Here is a 20639-nt window from a genome sequence, read left to right as displayed (position 1 = left end):
AATCCTTAGAAAAACACAATGTAAAACTTTTAGTCATTCGCCTATATGAACCGTGGACATCTTAAATGACTATCTCCACAATCTTGGGAGAAAAGCTGGATCAGTAGATGCGCCCTGGTTTGAGCTGCTATCTCTATCTTAACGAATGGAGGGCTTCACTTGAAAAACAATTTTGTAGTACATATTATTTGTGAGGTCTATTGTATTTTAAAAAGTGATTAACAATTTGCAAGCTATGGGTTAGCATACTATTTGTGGCACCGATCAATATGTCTTCAAACTTGTTGGATGACCTTCCTGCTCGGTTGGAATGTACGCTGCCTCTTGGTGGGTTGCTTTACATTCTGCTGACAAACGATGAATCTACTTTGTGGAAACTAATTTAAAAATATAAATTCAAATTGAATCAATCACTAAGTTATTCAGTTAAGTGACGCGTTTTTGCCATTACCATGTTTTTCTGTACACTAACTTGTTAAAATATTTACTTTCATGTGCAAGAAATTCGCAGAGATAAATTTCTTTTTACAATGGTTGCTTACATACTTACTCATCAATTTTCTTCTTAACTTAATGACACTGCAAGATGCATAAAACATATATTATATTTGAGAAGACCATCAAAAAATTATGAAAAGGATCTTAACTCACCAATCATAGAAAACGGTGGCTGGTAATAAAGTTAAAACTTCACTTCCCCTAAATTGAATTTCAAGCCAAATAACTGTGCTTCACCTCATAAAACACATCTACAAAACTCATGAAAATCTCTAATCACATATACCTCCATCAAATCCACATAAACACAGATTCGTTACTCCAAAAAATAGTGTCATCCACAAGCTCAGACAGCCTCATAGTCATTGAGAGTCATTTTCTTTTTGTTCCATTTGCATTACCAAAACAAAAATGGGGTCTCTGATAGCAGACATCCACATGGTAGTCATACGTTACAGTAGTTTTAAGAATAAACAATATTACTCTACTTCTATATTATGAATATTAATCAAAAGATTTTCCTCAATGAGATAACCAAATTTTGTCTGTCCTCAAAAACAAATAAATTCAAGCATGAATGAACAGGCCAGGCATGAATGAACAGGCAGTATATATCATCTGTTCTGTTCAAGTCTAGCTGTGCTATAATGCTTTAAAAAAGCTTTTTATGAGATTCCACCCTCCTTATTTACCCAAATATTCACATAACACAACATTTGCAGTTAAATAATACAAGAATCCGTTTACTCTCCTCTCTCTCTCTCTCTGTCTCTGTCTCTGTCTCTCTCCACTCACTAATTCCCCAGGGCATACAACCATTCTTGAGAAACAAAATCCTCTAAGATCCAGCCTGCAGTGGCTTCAAATTAATTCAAAGGATATCTTTGCCTTCTGATATTTATATCTCTTATAAGGAAAGCTTCACTGAATTCATCTTATTCTCCTTCTCTGCATCTGTGTTCATGTGTAAAGGGGAGAAATCTTCAACTGTTTTTGGCAGAACAAATTAAGCAACAGCCCTAACAAAAGAATGCCCATAATTTCTCAAAATTTGATTTTCTAAACTTTACAGAAGCATACAAAACTACAATATTCCCAGTAAACAATACTACAAGAAATAATCTGGAGTCTTGCGAGTGGCATCAGGTTCACTTTGACGGGGAGCAGGGTCAAACTGAAGAAAATTCCGTTCCATCGTCTCACTGATCTCCATGATTGCAGCCATATTTCCACAGCGATAGCAATAATTTGGAGCACTAAATACTGTTACCACATTCTTATCCTGCATTAGAGAGAGTAACAATCTACTTTAGGTTAAACATCTGTACGCACACGGATTACAAGAATATTATTAAAATTTGCACCTCAACAGAAAATTATAAACCACAATGTAGATTACTATCACCACTCAAGCTACCCAGAAATATTTATAAACCACCAAAGAACCATGATTTCCAAATAACTATTTAAAATCAACTATCTGACAAAAATCTGTCTTTAACGAATAGTCTCTAATAAGCTAGAATTTAATCAAGTTATATAATAGGACCTAAGTTGTTTGAATCACTGAGTGTGATTCGAAATGTTGATGATAAAAAATCTTACACAATCTAACCCAGAAACTACTAACTATATTTATATACTCAATCAACTAAATGGAAATCACCTGACACCAATTGAAACCCTCCATAACTAACTGGTGTGCCCTTGCAACCAAACTGAGACCATTAGTATGATTGAATTGTGCAGCTATGTCCTGACCAAATGTGTATCCAGCACCTCTTGGGGATATACCCCAGCCACAACGATCATCTGGATCTGACCAAAGAAGGTCACACATCGGACCCTCATGTGGTACCTGAAATAATACAACAGTAAGAATAAATTACTTGTCTAAATCAAATGAAAAATGCAGACAAATACAAATGCTCCAATGTGCCAAGTGAAAAAGGTGGGCATTACTTTTTATTTAGACTAAAAAACAAACTCTAAAAAGGCAGAACCAAATATTTGCTTTCACTGTATTGTAGGCAAAACCCTGAAACCCATCCAAGAAAGTTCTGGGTTTATTGACCTCCACAAAACCTAACAGCAAAGATCATAAAATATTGAGAAAAGATCCTTGCAGCAGATTTCACACATGAAATACATTAAAATGCAAGCTTTATAAAATGTTTTATAACTACATTCTACTTTCAAGATTAAAAAAAAAGTTGCCTACACTTGTCTAAAGGATATATCAACTGCCAAGTGATGTATAATTTTTTCCCCACAACCAGCCTTTTTTAACTTCCAGCCTAGCCAGTGCAACCAAATACTTTCAAATAGAAACTATTTAGAAACCAGGATGGAAAATTATAATCGGAAATACTATATAGAACCAGAACTAAGACACTAACATGCACAGAACTGAATGTAATGGTTGTGATCTACTTTTCAAATCTATGCAGCACAGCACATTATACTTATGTGTATAGACGCACTTCTAATGGTTGTGTATAATTTTTTCCCCACAACCAGCCTTTTTAACTTCCAGCCTAGCCAGTGCAACCAAATACTTTCAAATAGAAACTATTTAGAAACCAGGATGGAAAATTCTAATCGGAAATACTATATAGAACCAGAACTAAGACACTAACATGCACAGAACTGAATGTAATGGTTGTGATCTACTTTTCAAATCTATGCAGCACAGCACATTATACTTATGTGTATAGACGCACTTCCTGTATGCGATCCAGAGCTCGTATGTTATCAAGTGTGTCCAATGATGGGGAGAGACCTCCATGCAAGCAGAAGATCTGCAATGACCAAAAGAAAAGAAGATTTGCTTATAATAAGATCAAGTTTGTTGTGCTGCACAGGCTACCAACAAAATATTGTGTAATGTCGTTTTCTTTACCTGGCTTTCAATAAGGGCCGTCAGCGGCAAGTAATCAAAGAGGTCTGTAAAATACTTCCACACATTTGCATTTCCATATTTTCTCAGACATTCATCATAAAATCCATACCTGGAATTGCAAGAAAACAAACTAATTCTTGAAGCACAGTCGAAAAATTAAGATAATTTACAAATGGATTGACAAATTTTGGTCACCTTTCTAATCTCCCCATTCAGATATTTACATTTTGCCTCCCATAATTTAGATATAGCCTCAAATGCCAAACAATGTACGTGTCTTCTTTAAGCATGAGCATGACTGTCTTCTGAACTTATTTCCAATTCCCACTTTACTCCTCATTTCCAATCTAATCATGGCCTTCATAGACACACAAGAAGCAGCATAGCAAAGAATCCCACTTATTGAATATTGCAGTTGCTTAGCATTAAAAGCGAGCGAGCAACTTATATGACCCTAACACCAACACTCTAAATTTTTGAGGAAACATATTGGCTTCTTATATTATATTGACAAAAGATATGTGTTCCTGAAAATTACTTAAAGTAGATACAATTGCAATCCAAAATTGGAGTCGAGCATTCAAGTTCCTTGCACATCACGAGACAAGTAGTTATGGCATTAATATCTTACACTTGGGTGATTTGACGGCTCTCGTGATTCCCTCGTAATATGGTAATTCTATCTCTGTAGCGCACTTTCAAGGCAACTAGCAATGACACAGTCTCGACAGAATAGTATCCACGATCTGTTGCACAAAATGAGAAACAATTTTACATTAAGCCTAGAATTACCTTCGCTTGTCCAAATTCGTTAAAAAAGTAAATGACCATTATAATATTGCAATGTCACCACCAAGCCGTATATCAGATGGCAGAAGTAGATTATCATGTTTCGGAGTAGAATAAGACACTTTATCAGGTGAACAAATAAAAAAGGCTTAAAATTGGCTGTAAACCTGTCATCATTTTTCAGTCCTTTCATTCCAGCCCAACATAACATTTAAAGGAAATGGGCATAAAAGGAAACATATAAAGTGCAACAGTACTCAAGACAACAGCTTAAGTCAACCACATTTTAGAAATAACATAGCATAAAGTTTGCCAAGCACTCACAAACATGCAAGCAAATATCACAGTCAAGTAACACACCCATTTACTTGCTTCACAAAGTTTTACTGAGTTAATGAATAAGAATATTTTTAATTTGCTAAGTTTTAAACTTTGGCATAAACAACCAATAAATATTAAATATAAACAAATTACCTCATAGCTATCAGCTATAAAGGATTTCAACTTGTCTCAATATGATGCTGCAGATAATAATTTCAACAATTACCAGTTTTGTAAAATTTGAGTTTGAAAGAATTTTACAACATCGAATCTTATTAAATACTTCAAAACATCTCAATTTTGTATACTGTCTGTCTAACCATAGACACAATAAAATGCGAAGCCTTCAAAAGGAATATCACACTTGGAACTCTTTACACCAATGTCTTCAAACTATTCAGACCCTTCAAAATATAATCTAATAAAATGCTTCAACTCAAAGCATCACTATATCTTACAACGTCATAATATTTTCCTTCCAGGTAAAGAATGAGAGAAGAATACATATACACATTTGAAGAATACTTGGAAGCACTACATTGGTAGGTGTTAGTTTATTGCTTAGAGAGAAGAAACTGTAGCCCACCAATATCATTAATAAAACAATTGTATCCGTTATGCGATCTAACAATTTGATAGCATCCATTAAAGGTGCACACTACGTTTCATTCTGCTTATTAATTGAAAGTGAAAAAAACTCCGAAAAAGTTTTAGGTGTGAAAACGTCATCATGATTATGAAACCTTTTCCCATATAAGGCTTCCTGTAGCTTTGGTATCCAATGTCAAAAAGGTTATATAACCTCTTTACTATTCTGAGAATTTGTAGTATGAGTTTGATGTTGAAGCAGAGCTCAATGGACAGATGTTATAATTCACTCATATAATCCAAGTTAGTGGAGTGAACTTGCATGTTAAAACTTGAAAATGTATGACCAAACATTGGATTCTGATCATGTGAAAAATCAGTCACATGACAACTGGCTTATTTCAAAACTGCCATCTAAAATATGAATAGCAAATTGTGACATGCACCTTTCTCAGAATGGGTGATATTTTGCAGCCAATGCTTCTTGGGATGGAAAAAGCTAGTAGTACAGTACTATTCGAGACCAATTTGAACTGGTAACTGACATCTCACCTAAAGATATTTCAAATTTTCAGGTACAAAATTACCTTTATGTAAAGTGTGGAATTAGAAATTGAGAGAAATGAGTGTCTAATTTTTAACCAGATTCCTAAGTTGTAGAAATGAGTGTCTAATTTTTAACCAGCTTCCTAAGTTGTAGAAATGATTCTAAATTCCATAACATATTCAGACGAAAAATTATAAAAACAAATGAAAGAAACAACAAACAATTGAAATTGCACGCAGACGGGCACTCTTAAGTTAATATTCACTACCAAAGCTGTAGGTGTCATGGTTCAAAACTTCAAATATTTTGAGAAATATAAAGAAAGATGATAATATTGCAGGCTACAATTGAAGATCAGAAGAAAGCTTTAGGCCAGAAAGGAAGAATCTAATCTTAAATCTTTCTTATTTAGATTAACATAGGCACATATGCCTACATTTGTTTCAAAAGGCTAAAGTTCAGTTTCAAAAGCCGGAATTTTAGCAATACCTGATTAGCATCTTTGCCTCCACTTTTTTAGTTTATGCCACCTTCTGTCCTAGTTCCCCTGTATGTAGTTACTCAAATAGTCCTCTGGATAGAAATCCTGGTTTAAAAACTAAATTGTTTCACGGCTATAAAGATGATAAAATTATAAATGAATATTATAAGATTTTCAGAAGCACAGAGTTGCTTCATTAACATATATAAGTTATCATAAAAGAGAATGCAATGTGCTTGTTATTATTTAATAATTCCTCAAAAGGCCGTAAAACACTAAGTAAAGACAATATGCCAAAAAAATTTAAAAAGGTAAAGAACAGAAGAAATATCACACTAATCATAAGAGAAAGTGCTACCTATCACAAGAGACGAGGGATAAGAAATAGTTTATTGAGACCTAAAAAAAATCTTGTAGTGTTTAGAACTCCAAAAGGTCCAAGTTGTAGTTATGCCATCGTTTAATATTATCACTGTGCAACGACAATGAAAATCGTAATTGTATCAAAGAACGTAACATAGCAGTTTAGAACTGTAGATTGTATTCAACTTGAGGTTTATCACCACTTGGTATTATACAGCGACGAGGAAAAACTTAAGTTAGTAAAAGTCTAAGTCAGGTGAAAAGATCAGCCTTCTTACCGTAACGAGTAACACAGTTAATAGTAGTTTATTGAGACCTTAATCTTATAGTTTAAAACTACTTCCTAACTTTTCTAATGTCAAACAACAAATCACCAAAGTTAACCTAAAACACAAAACTCCAAATAGAAACCCCACAAAATCTACTCCCTCTCAACCTTTCTAATTAATAGTAGTTTACCGAGACCTAAAAAATTGCATCCAAGTTGTAGTTATCTCATTGTTGCATATCATCGTCGCGAAACAACAATGAAAATCATAATTGTATCAAATAACGTAGCATAGCAGTTTAGAACTGTAGATTGTCTTCAAGTTGATGTTTACAACCCCCTGATATTGTACAACAGCAACAAAAAAAACTTAAGTTAGTGAAAGTCTAACCTCATGTCCCCATGCAGCTACTTAAGGTGTGATTTCTGCTTCAATTTAAGCACCTGGAGTGTTTCCTTACAAATTCAAAATTATGAGAAAAGGATAATTTGAAACCTTTCCCTATTTTAAGAAAGCAGCTACTGTTTAAGAATTGAAAATAAGCTGTGATAAAAAGGAGTGACTGAAAATACGCGGCAACTGCACATTGACAAAAATGTCAGGTGGCTCCACAAATTTATCTCCCTCTTTTTTAATGTTTTCTTTTAATTTTTTTCCAAAAAAATTAACTTCAAAAATTGTTTTTAATCCTGTCAATATAAATTTAAATTTAATATGACAGCATAAAAATAAATTTAAAAAATGGAACATTCATGGGATCACCAACTCTATGGATAATTGCTAAATAAGTTGAGCAGTAGCTTCTTGCCAAAATAAGCTAAACAGACACAGAGGAACCTGTTTTAAGTCAGGTGAAAAGATCAGCATTTTTACCATAAGGAGTAATAAAATTAACAGTAGGTCTTGTTCAGTACATCATGAAATATATTTACAAAATTAAAAGCAAAAATTATTCTTCCTCACCATCTATCTCCAAAAGAATCCAGAATATAGCTCAAACAAAGCAAGCCAAATAAAAAAGGAGAAATGAAACATAAGATTGCCTCACCTACATAATCTCCCATGAATAGATAATTAGTATCAGGTGCCTTGCCACCAATACGAAAAAGCTCTACTAAATCATGGAATTGCCCATGAATATCTCCGCAAACTGTGACCGGGCACTTCACAGGTTGCACGTTCCATTCTTCAACTAAAATAGCTCTGGCCTGGTCACAAAGGTTTTTCACGTCCACCTCTAACAATGGCTTGCAGTCTAAGAGCTGCTCAATCTGTCTGTCTAAATCAGCATGGGAAGGCATCTCTAACACTCTAAATAGCTCTTCAATGCAAAGATCTGTCCATGAAAGAAACCAAAATCACAGGCGTTCAAAATCAATCAGAATTCAAGCACCAACTGAAGATTTTAAGAGCTGTATATACATATTCATAGGTTCAATTATGCAGATATTTGGAATCACAATATAGAACATGAAATCTCAAATCAAGACAGCCAAATGAAGCCTGAAGTATTTACTTTAAAACAGAGCAAACACAGAAATAACTTTCCAAAATAAGTGAATAGGTCCTACAGAGTCAGAGACTAATTTAGCCAAGTACACCGTAGTCATCTCATCTTATCTGATCATACATAATGTGGCAATTAACTGCGGGCCCATACCAAACGTACAAATACATCCTGACAAGTCTGCAAATACGGACAACCCGTGCCCTTTGATGTGGGGCAGATAAATTCCACACATACATGTTACGCATATGCAAGTTCTCAGTGGGAAAATTATCTCCTTATACGTACATTTTTTACTTGTTACAATATATAGAACCGATTGAAGACTTATGGCCACTGTACCCAACTTAATCAAATTGTCAGAGGCTGCCGTTGTGATTGAACTACCATTTTTCTATTATGTGCTTCTTAGATTACAGTTCAACTCTAATCTTCATTTAAAATTTAATAGTGGGAAAGAATACTACCAACCTCAATAGCAACAGAGCCGGATCTCCAAATGGATCAATTTACACAGAGTACCCCTGTTGGCTTCCAAGGCATTCTGATCAAAGAAACACAATATGTGTATCAACTCTAAAATCAAATCATAAAAAACAGATGCAACCCAACTGGCAGATTTCATTCTTTAGAAAGACTATTCCCCCAATCTGAATACCTTTCAACAATCTGAAAAAGGGTTAACTTACCTATGATTGAAAAGCTATGAAGCCGTGGCAGGCGAAAAACCAAGCTACTAAGATGAATAGGAGATAAGCCCAACTGATATCTGAAGGATATTTAGCAACCCATCAACAGCATTCAACTGGTTTTTAGTGTAGTGTCTGTGGGTGCTGTGAAGGGGGCTTGCTCCCTTCGGGCTCTTGTACTTTGGAATGAATTCCTAAATACATGACAAATGTAAGCCAAATTAGAGTCAAATGTAATTTACCACTTTTCCTCGGGAACCTCCGCCCGCCGGTTGCGGACAAAATGGCAACTGACACCTGTATTCCCCTCGCCTCAAATTATTGATTTTTTCAAAATTACGATAAAAGTGCGGAGTTTGGGCAACGTCTATCCACAAGGTGGATGTAATTTTTACCAAAATAATTACTAATTAAACTTTAAAAAGTATTACCAAACTAATAATTATTTTAGTAAAAAGTGCATCCAATATCTTGGATAAAGGTTGAAGTTTATCTTGATTTATATTTTAGATATTATTCTTAGCTTAAATTTATGGTAGTGATTATTAATGTGTCTAGAGAAAAAATTAGTGTATATATATATGTGTGTGTGTGTGTTTTTTTTTAATATATTTTGATTTCAATTTTATATAATAATTTAGTATTTAATTTAGATATTAATGTATAAGAGTTGACATTTAGCTTAGATCTAAATTAAATTTGAGTCTTTGTTTTCTATTTATCTTTATCTTGTATGTTTTTAATTTCAAAATAGGATCATTTGTGTGGCCTTCATCTTGGTTCAGATGACTAGTGCAACATTAACCTTTGTGTTCTAAATTCAAATTCAATTTAAGTTCAAACCACAATCCTTTCTTAACTAGACATTACTCACTAATGAAATATTTAAATTGTGTTGTTAGGGTATTGTATAAAACTCATCATGGTGAAACATTATCATTCGCATTTACAGTCAAGCATTTCAATAAAAAAGAGCAATTACTACATTGGCATCTACATACACAAGGATAAATACATAAACATTTTACATTTTGCATGACATCTTTGATCTTGTTCAAACTTCATTGAATCAATACATAGGGCTTGACTCCAATCAAGATAAGTTATAGATTCCCCCATTTGATATGGAGTCCTACTAGTATTTTTTAGGCACTGTCTAATCCAAATGTACATAGATGAATAGATTTTTGAAGTGTAAGAACACATAATTAAAGGTCCCAACTTTTAGGATTAGGGTCACAAAAAAGTTCAAGTTTGTTTGTGTAGTTTAGACCCTATATGCAACATAATACATGGAGATTGCTGCAAAAATTGTTATTGAAATGTTAGGATTGTTGTAAATATTGTTTATGTTTGTTGGATGTTGTCATTTGATATCTTGGAGAAAAATGAATGGATAATTTGGGTTTGACACTTCTAGATAGGCCTCTAGATTTCTTTGTTGTAATTACTTGATTTGAGCTTGTTTCATTAGGGGTTTATTAGTTTGGCCCTAAAACCCTAAGCCTTGAGCATGGTCGAGCCACTTGCTTACTTCTATTCTATTTTATTGTTGATTGGCTCTAGACCATTCTCGGTTGATTAAGTTATAACTCAAATCCCTTAAGTCATGCGTGCACTAGCCCCATGTTCCTAGAATCATTGTTCATCTTTCTCACATGTAATATTTTATTTTATGCCTAAGTCTTGAAGTTCAACTTGTGTGGATATGGTCCCCACTAGGTTGTGTACGTCAAATCTAGTTGGCACGTTCAAATTCATTTTATACAAGCGCAAGCTGAGTATACCTAGCTCACTTTGTTGTTGTGTTGGTGTGCCTTGGTGTCAAGTGTCACCGTAGCACATTAGCACAATTTGCAAATGTCAAGACTTTGTCAAGGTTGTGAGGCCATGCAATCATGCCATATGTCAAGGTTGTCAATGCAAGTCCTATCCTTATTGGAATCTCAAAGGTATGTTTTGTCTAGCTCAACGATATCATTTTAGTTGTTGTAATGGATGAAAATAAGGTTTCACAAGTTTAGCTATGTGAACTATAAAAAAGATCTATTTTGCATACATTACATTAAAAGGAAAATGAACCCAATAGATCCAACATAAATTCTATTAGGAAGAGGATTGAATGCAAATTGTATTCAGTTCCCTTTTGTTTGAGTTGAAGATGCAATTGACAAGATGTAATTTGAATGCTAGATCTAGGGTAAATGATGGAAAATTGACATAAAATAATAATAATAGTAAGTTATAGATGTCATGTAGAGCTATAAATTTGGATTTGAGGATAGGAAACAGATTAGACCCTATGATTGAAAATTTGGCCTAAAAGTGTGGGACCAAGGTGCTTAGGGCGACCTGGTCCTCCAGCTGCTAGATGTAGACATAGGAAGTTGTTTTGGAATTATAATATTGTCCAAAAGCTACCACAAAAGCCAAGACCATGGCACCTAAGACCAAGTCACTCCAAGCAACCCATTCCTCTACTTTTCACTCCTACAAAAGCCAAGTCTAGTTGTCCTTGTCTACTCTGTCTAATTCTGCAATTGTGGCTCCTTAACTTGTCACCTTCACAAAAAAGAAGGGGAATTATGTTTGTTGATGGGGTTTGCCCAGGTCAAACCCTTTTTTATAAATTAACCCAAATTGAAATAAAAATTAAACTTGAATTGAATTGGAAAGCTTGCCTTTTGAGGGCAAGGCTAGATTTGAAATTGAAATACTTGAATGCAAGTGATTATACCTTCAATAGGTGATGCAATGCTCTTAGGATAAGTCCTCCATTTGTTAATGCAATAACATGATAAGTCACAAGTTCCATCATGAAATCATAATTAAAATATAATATGAAGATTCCTTGATGTAGTTTGTCACTCCTTGAATTAGATCTACTTGAATTGGAGTGATGGAAAGCAATAATGATAGATAGATAAAATGAATTGACGAGGATGCCTTATATAGAGATTTCATAATTAAAATCACCTTTAGGCCAACTTAGATTTAATGTATTTTTCACATGAAGTTGAATAGGGTAGGACCATCTTATTATCCTCCCAAAATTCATGGAAAAATGCACAAGACCAGGGAGCTTGGAGCAACCTTGTCTTGACAACTTTTTTTCTGAATTTTTAGGGATGAGAGATATTAGGGTTCTAATGCTAATTCTAGCTCGGTGGCTCAAAACATGATGTATAAATATGCGAAATATGATTTGTAAGTCAAAATTAGGGTAGGATAAGGATAAATTAGGATAATAAAAGATAAAGGGCGTTCTTATATTTAAGGGCCCAAATAATGTTGGCATATTGGCATAACTGATAATATTGAAGATATTGATGAACCGGTATAAGGATTGTTGGTGATGATATAGTTGAGATGTTGTTTGATGACTTGATGATAATTTTGTGTTGTCATTGATGGCAACTATGGTTACATTGTTCTATCATGTTATCTAAGTCGTCTATGATTGACCGAAAAGCTATGGAATGGATTTGACAGTTAACTAGCAAATAGGACTTTAACCGATAAATGTGAAACTGTGTTATGCTTAAGTAATTGGATGTAGAGATTGATGAGTAATTTGGTGTTACGGTTTGGAATATGTGTTTGTAACATTGTAATGAGGTTATGACCATAACCGCATCATGTTTTGGCTATCGGAAGTCATGTTTGTGATTGACTAATGTATTTTCAATAGGGTTTTAGTAGGGTTTAAGAATCGATATTCAAATCTTATATTCGGTAATGATTTTGGGTTCGGTGGTGTATTACATTATGTTTGTAAGATGGTGATGACATAGTTAAATCCACGTGAAGTGTTTAAATGTTATTTTGGCATGATCAAAGAAACAAATTTCTTGAGAATGAGTGAAGTGCTTAGTAGAATGAGCTAAGGGTTTGAAAGTGTATCAGATCGATGTGCGGTGACCATTCAACGATTGTAATTGATTTGTAATTGGTTGTAATGATCCATATGATGATCTATAATGGCTTGTAAAGATCTTTGATGATCTATGATGTAAATCTTAGTATGAGGTTAGGGTTTTATAACCGACTAAGTTGTAAAGTCTATTTAGGGTAATTTTGTGATGATTTACTGTGTTGGTGATCAAAAGAAGAGTGTGTGGCCGAACCAGTGTGTGTGTCTGCAAGAGAGAAGCATATTGGAGCAGGAAAGGATATGTACAAGCAAGAAGAGAGTGTTCTTTTCAAATCATACATTTGTTGTTCCCTAATAGTTGCAATAGACTCAAAATCCCTTAACCGGGTAGGTCCTAATAGGCCTGATTGTATAAATCCCTTCACCGGGTGACTCATTAGCTTGGGTTCTAAATCCTTTCACAAGGTTACTCCTAATAGTGTAAAGCTCCTAATAGGGTTGAATTAAATCCCTTAGCCGGGGGACTCCTAATAGGGTTTGCTCCTAATCGGGCATAATTGTAAGCTCTTAACCGAGCTAGGCTCCTAACAGGGCACATTATGAAAGAGTGCATTATTTTGTGGGTACCAATTCCCACCGTGGTTTTCCCATTTGGATTTCATGTGAAAATCTTGGTGTTCACGTGTGCTTCATTTCTTATGTGTTGAGTTGATATCTTTCTATTGCATGCATGACATGGACCACTTAAATGAGCAGTTTGATAAATCTGATTAGTAGATTGATTTCAATGACTACAGGTACTGGTTATGATCTGTTTTGGTGAAGTATTGATCAGTTTGGTTTAAGATTAAGTTTTTGTTGTTATTACTATTTCACCCCCCCTCTCAGTAATAACTAGATCCTCACAAATAACAATTGGTATCAGAGCATTGGTCCTCTATGTGCAGAAGCTTAATCACTTGAGGAAAAGATCTAGAGGAAAATGATGAAGAAAGAGGGTTTGAAGTTTACTAAGGACAACTACACAATATGGAAAGACAGAATGAAGATTTATATCAAAGGTATGGGTTCTCAATTTTGGCAACATGATACTATTAAATATGTACTCCCTACCGGTCCTCTAACTCCAGATCAACTTAAGGAGAAACATGAAAACAATCAAGCACTGGAAGCCATTGTAATTTCAATGTCTGATACTGAATACATTGATGTACATGGATTAGAAACTACATTTGAAGTTTGGGAGAAATTAGAACTATTCTATGGTGGTGATAAACATGTTCAAAAAGCTAAGGAAGAGAGTCTTAGAGGTAAATTTGATGATATGAGAATGGTAGAAGGTGAAAATATACCTCAGTATGGTCAAAGGATTAAAGAGGTTGTCAGTGGTATTAAAAGTGCAGGAGGAAATATTGAAGATGACACTGTTGTAAGTAAGATGTTAAGAACTCTTTTACCTGCCTATGCTATAAGAGTTTCTACTATTCAAGAGTTAAGGTCGATAAGTAGTGATAAGGTCACTGTTGATTCACTTATTGGTAAATTGATTGCATTTGAATTAAATAGTTTTGATATAGTATTTCTAAGGCATTTGAATCAGCTTTTAAAGCATCTATAACCGGTACATCTGTGAGAAAAGGGAAAGATGTATGTCATAGTTATGATTGCAGATCTAGTCATGGCGGTGGTAGAGGAGATAATGATGATGAAGACCATTTGATGGAATTTGAAGCTCTTTAGGCTAAGAGACTTCCAAGAGGCACTAGTAAATATAGAGGTAAACTACCTCTTAAGTGTTTCTCTTGCAATAAGATTGGACATATTGCTACAAATTTCCCTAACAGTGATAGCAAGGAGAAGTTTAGGAAATATAAAGGAAAATGGAAGAAACAATGCTATGTTGCAGTTGATGAAGGTGTGACAGATGAGCAATCTGAAGATGATGACAATGAGGAGATTGTCTTTGTTGCTGTGAAGAAAGATCTGGCTGATGAAAAGGATTTGGTATCTCAGTTTGACTCTAGTGATGAGTGGATAATAGATAGTGGTTGTTCACATCACATGACCGGTGATAAGAACAAATTCATATCTTTGAAGAGTGTGATGGTGGTGTGGTAAGATTTGGTAATAACTCACCCTGCATGGTAAAAGGTAAAGGATCTATTTCACTTAATGGTAAGAGCAATGCAAATAATGTTTATTTGGTTGAATGTTTAAAACATAACTTGCCGAGTGTTGGAACACTAAATGATAAAGGATATCACCTTCAGTTTAAAAAAGGAGTGTGCAGGATCATGGGATGCAATGGATATTTGATAGCTACTGGTAAACAAACTAGAGGTAATCTTTTTCATCTGAATGCTAATGTGAATAGTTGTTTAGTGGCTAAAATTGAAGATAGTTGGTTGTGGCACAAAAGGTTATGTCATGTCAACTTTGATAATTTGATAAAGGTCAACAAATCAAGTATGGTGAGAGGTATGCCCCAACTTGTTAAACCGGATAATGTGTTATGCAAAGATTGTCAGATTGGTAGGATGACTTCGACATCTTTTAAGAGTAAATGTTTTTCTTCAGAGCATACTCTTGATTTAGTGCATACTAATCTATGTGGTCCTGTGAGGACTAGAAGTTTTTATGGTGATAAGTATTTTATGATTTTCACTGATGATTTTTTAAGGATGATGTGGGTAACTTTATTGAAGGAGAAATTAAAGGCATTCAACAAATTCAAGATCTTTAAAGCCCTAGTTGAAAAGGAAACCAACAAGAATCTGAAGTGCTTAAGATCTAATCGGGTTGGAGAATTTAGTTGTGATGAATTTACTAGGTATTGTGAAGAACATGGAATAAAGAGACAAATATCAGTACCAGGACTCCATGACAGAATGGCATTGCAGAGAGGAGAAATAGAACAATAGTGGAAGCTGCTAGAACAATGTTGATACAAGAAGATTTTCCAAAAATGGTTTGGAGAGAAGCAGTTAGCACTGCTGTTTATACTTTGAACAGAGTTCTTGTGAAGAAAGGTAATGATAAAACACCTTTATGAACTTTGGCATGGTAAGACTCCTAAAGTCAGCTACTTTAAAGTTTTTGGTAGTAGATGTTTTATTAAGAGAGATGATTTTACTGGAAAGTTTGATGTGAAGAGTGATGAAGGGATATTTCTTGGATATTCTACCAAGAGTAAAGCATTTCAAATGTTATAATAAAAGGACAAAGAAAATAGTTGAGTGTGTGAATGTTAAAATTGATGAATTTTCTGACAAACTTGTTGAGTCCAATAGATATGAACTTGTTGATGATAAAGAAAAACTTGTGTATATTGAACTGGAAATGCAGAAGGAAGATGAGCAGAACAATGCAGAAATAGGAGCTCAATTGGTAAGCGATGAAGAAGATGATGAACATGAAGCATAAAGCATTGCACCGAAAACGGTAATCCCAAGATATGTAAGGCTAAATCATTCAGAAGACTAGATTATAGGTGACAAGAATGTTGGTGTGCAGACAAGAAGACAATAATGTTATTGGGACAAAATGGGTATTCAGAAACAAACTTAATGAGGATGGTGAAGTTGTTAGAAACAAGGTGAGGTTGGTTTACAAAGGGTATGCATGAGAAGAAGGTGAAGACTATGGTGAAACCTTTGCACTAGTGGCAAGACTTAAAGGTGTTAGAATTTTGCTTGCCTTTGCTGCTTTTAAAGGATTTAAGGTATATCAGATGGATGTTAAATCAACTTTTCTGAATGGTATCTTGGAAGAAGAAGTATATATAGAATAACCAGATGGTTTTGCATTGAGGGAAGATGAAAATACGGTTTGAAAACTACATGAGGAACTATATGGATTGAAGCAAGCTCCTAGAGCATGGTTTGAAAGATTGCATGCAAATCTGATCAAGATAGTATTTTGGAGAACCAGTGAGGACAATAACATATATTTGAAGACTGATGAAGACAAAATGTTACTTGCTAAAGTTTTTGTTGATGATATAATATTTGGTGGAAATGATGACATGTGTATGTCTTTTGCATATGAAATGAAGAAAGAATTTGAGATGCCTCTTATCGGTGAGATTAAATTCTTTATTGGTTTACAGATTCAACAATTGGAGAATGGAATATTTATCTGTCAGACTAAGTATGTAAAAGAAGTCTTGAAATCTTTTGGCATGGAAGATTGTAAACCGGTTGGTACTCCGATGGTGACAGGTTGTAAATTATCAAAACAAGATGAATCACCGTCTGTGGATGAGAAAGAATACAGGTCTATGATTGGAAAGTTGCATTATGTTGTTCACAGCAGACCGGACATTGCACATGTTGTTGGATTGGTTGCAAGATTTCAGAAAGATCCTAAGGAGACACACATGGTAGAGGTAAAAAGGATATTCAGGCATTTGAAAGGAACAATTGATTATGGTTTGTGGTATCTTTACAGTAATAATTTTTCTTTAAAAGTTTTCACAGATGCAGACTGGTCTGGAAATGATGATCAGAAAAGCACAATCGATGGAGCTTTCTTTTTAGGAGAAAGATTGGTGTCCTGGATAAGCAAAAAAAAATCTTGTATTTCCCAATCTACAGTTGAAGCAGAATATGTGGCAACATCAATGAATTATACTCAATCTATATGGTTGAGACATATTTTGGAAGGTTTTAAGGAAGACATGTCTAAACTGGTGACTATTCATTGTGATAACACTAGTGCTATTAATATTTCAAAAAATCTTGTATTACAAGCAAGAACAAAGCACATTGAGTTGAAGTATTACTTTCTAAGGGAAAGAGTATAGGAGAAGAAAGTAAGAATGGAGTATGTGTCTAACAAAGAGCAGTTAGTAGATATATTCACTAAACCTTTGCCTAAGACAACCTTTGAATATCTCAAAGGTAGATTAGGGTTTATACCCCTGCACAAGATCAACTAAGATGTTGGTGATGCATCAATCTAGTGAATTCATTGAATATCTTTTAGTTTTGGATTGATGTGAAGTGGGATACTCCTTAGGGGGAGCAGCTACGATGAGATAAGCAGAGATGAAGACAGTAGAGGTATTTGCACCTTTGGCATTATTGTCAAAGGGGGAGAAGAACTAGCTAAGAAGAAGAAGAACTAGATAACCTACTGAAGAAATACAAAGGAGATGTTGAGCAGAAGAGCAAGTACAAAACATATTAGTTCACTTCAACATGATGAAGTTTTTTAGTGTTGCCATCAATGCCAAAGGGGGAGAATGTTGGCATATTGGCATAACTGATAATATTGACGATATTGATGAATTGGTATAAGGACTGTTGGTAATGATATAGTTGAGATGTTGTTTGATGAGTTGATGATCAATTTGTGTTGTCATTGATGGAAACTATGGTTACATTGTTCTATCATGTTATCTAAGTTGTTTATGATTGACCAGAAATCTATGGATTGGATTTGACAGTTAACTGGCGAATAGGACTTTAACTGGTAAATGTGAAACTGTGTTATGCTTAAGTAATTGGATCTAGAGATTCATGAGTAATTTGGTGTTGTGGTTTGGAATATGTGTTTGTAAAATTGTAATGAGGTTATGACCAGAACCGCATCATGTTTTGGCTACCGGAAGTCATGTTTGTGATTGACTGATGTATTTTCTGTAGGGTTTAAGAACCGGTATTCAAATCTTATATCCGGTAATGATTTTGAGTTCAATGGTGTATTAAATTATGTTTGTAAGATGGTGATGACATAGCTGAATCCGCGTGAAGTGTTTAAATGTTGTTTTGGCGCGATTAAAAAAAAAAAAAAAAATTCTTGGGAATGAGCAAAGTGCTTAGTAGAATGAGCTAAGGGTTTGAAAGTGTATCAAATCGATGTGCAGTGATCATTCAATGATTGTAATTGATTTGTAATTTGTTGTAATGATCCATATGATGATCTATAATGAATTGTAAAGATCTGTGATGAACTATGATGTAAATTTTAGTATGAGGTTAGGGTTTTATAACTGACTAAGTTGTAAAGTCTATTTAGGGCAAGTTTGTGATGATTTACTGTGTTGGTGATCAAAGGAAGAGTGTGTGGCTGAACCAATGTGTGTGTCTACAAGAGAGAAGTAGATTGGAGCATGAAAGGATCTGTACAAGCAAGCAGAGAGTTCTATTTTTATATCATACATTTGTTGCTCCCTAACAATTGCAATAGACTCAAAATCCCTTAACCAGGTAGTTCATGACAGGCCTGATTGTATAAATCCCTTCACCAAGTGACTCATTAGCTTGGATTCTAAATCCTTTCACAAGGTTACTCCTAACAAAGTAAAGCTCCTAATAGGCCTGAGGTATATCCCTTAATCGGGGGACTCCTAACAGGGTCTGCTCCTAACCGGGGATAATTGTAAGATCCTAATTGGGCTAGGCTCCTAACAGGGCACATTTCGAAACAGTGCATTATTTTGTGGGTACCAATTCCCACCATGGTTTTTCCCATTTGGGTTTCCATGTGAAAATCCCGATATTCATGTGTTGCTTGATTTCTTATGTGTTGAGTTGATATCTTTCTATTGCATGCATGATATGGAACACTTAAATGAGTAGTTTGATAAATTTGATTAGTAGATTGATTTTAGTGACTACCAGTACTGGTTATGATCAAGTTTTATTAAGTTCATTTCAATAATCCCCTTTGATTAATTAATCCTCCCCCTATTTAAATCAATTCTTCTAATCCCATAATTAAGATTAACAAATTCAAGTTTGTTGAGATTAACTATCCATTTTCCTAATTATTTGAATTTCTAAATTCAAATGAGCACATGGCTCCTAACTTCTAACCACCTAGCCTAACCACCCCCTAACCTAACCCATTCTATCTAATCATGGGTTTAACTAACCCTATCCTATCTTGCACATCCTAACCTATTTTATTCTAACCTCCTGTGGGTTGGATATCCCTTCCTTGAGACACATGGTAGTTTGGCCACATGTCTTCTCCCTTGGACACTTGACCTCTCATGAGCAAGGTTCCTTGGCACTTGTCACCACAGAGATGACATGTGTCCCTTCCTCCAACCTCTTCTCCAACTTCCTCAATTCTAGCTCTTGATATCTTTAGATCAAATCTAGACTGTCGATTCCTACCGCCTCAGCTTTGGCCTTGGAAATCCTATAAATACCCCTCATTTTGGAGCAAGAAAGATCCCTTGCATTTATAGTTTTTGCATACTTACTATAGGCATTTTACATTCTAGTCATCTAGCATAATTGATAATTAGATCAATATTAGCATGTTTAGAATAACTCTTAGTATGTTAATTTAGTTTCTATTTATCAATCATGTAGCTTAAATCATCATTTTAGCTAATCATGCATAAAATCATCTTAGCCTCATACATTTGCATGATTATGAAATAGCAACTCAACTTTTGAGTTGCCACTCTGGAGGTCATTGCTCCGATGAGAGCCAACAAATCCAACACCTTCATGGTCCTCAAAAATAGAGGAAGATGGGACATCTCAAAGGAGCTTTTGGTTTGCTTTTATTTAGCTTTCAATTTGCTTCATAATTTCATTTATATTGTCTCATTGATTGTGCTTGTTTATTGCAATTGACCCTAATTTTAGCAGCACATTAATTGGCACCCACTGTGGGGCCTAGCCCCTTTGATCTTTAACAAGTTTGCTTGCAGGAAATCTCATTGACAGGTTGATTAGCTCTTTCAGGTTCTAGATTCACATTCTCAGTCTCCATTTTAGCATCCCGTCACCTCAAATGGCGTTCATGGGAGATTTTTCAACTTTGATTTTGTGTTTTTCTGTACTTTA

At 34.7% G+C, this 20639-nt stretch overlaps 1 protein-coding gene across 2 annotated transcripts; it reads right to left on the bottom strand.

The window, feature by feature from the left end:
- Positions 1–968: 968 nt before the first annotated feature.
- On the bottom strand, positions 969–9156 carry LOC131067971 (serine/threonine-protein phosphatase PP2A-2 catalytic subunit). Of its 2 annotated transcripts, XM_058003153.2 has the most exons (8): positions 8955–9156; positions 8737–8809; positions 7807–8094; positions 4032–4146; positions 3401–3509; positions 3222–3299; positions 2165–2356; positions 969–1780 (listed from the first exon to the last, which is right to left on the bottom strand). In XM_058003153.2, the coding sequence occupies exons 3-8, from the start codon at positions 8057–8059 to the stop codon at positions 1607–1609; spliced, it is 921 nt and encodes a 306-aa protein (XP_057859136.1). In that variant the 5' UTR covers positions 8060–8094; positions 8737–8809; positions 8955–9156; the 3' UTR covers positions 969–1606. The 2 variants fall into 2 exon arrangements, with proteins under 2 accessions (XP_057859136.1, XP_057859137.1); XM_058003154.2 differs by lacking the exon at positions 969–1780 and having other exon boundaries at positions 2164–2356; positions 3204–3299.
- Positions 9157–20639: the final 11483 nt, after the last annotated feature.

This window comes from Cryptomeria japonica, chromosome 6 (genome assembly GCF_030272615.1).
Source record: "Cryptomeria japonica chromosome 6, Sugi_1.0, whole genome shotgun sequence".
Classification (NCBI taxonomy): domain Eukaryota; kingdom Viridiplantae; phylum Streptophyta; class Pinopsida; order Cupressales; family Cupressaceae; genus Cryptomeria; species Cryptomeria japonica.
This window is presented reverse-complemented; position numbering and strand designations above follow the sequence as displayed.

Coding starts and splice junctions, on each gene's coding strand:
- LOC131067971 (XM_058003153.2), bottom strand. CDS start 8,059: ATGCCTTCCCATGCTGATTTAGACAGACAGATTGAGCAGCTCTTAGAC. Junction 3,300..3,400: donor CGGCCCTTATTGAAAGCCAG/GTAAAGAAAACG, acceptor TGGTCATTGCAG/ATCTTCTGCTTGCATGGAGG. Junction 2,357..3,221: donor CTCTGGATCGCATACAGGAA/GTGCGTCTATAC, acceptor GTATTATTTCAG/GTACCACATGAGGGTCCGAT.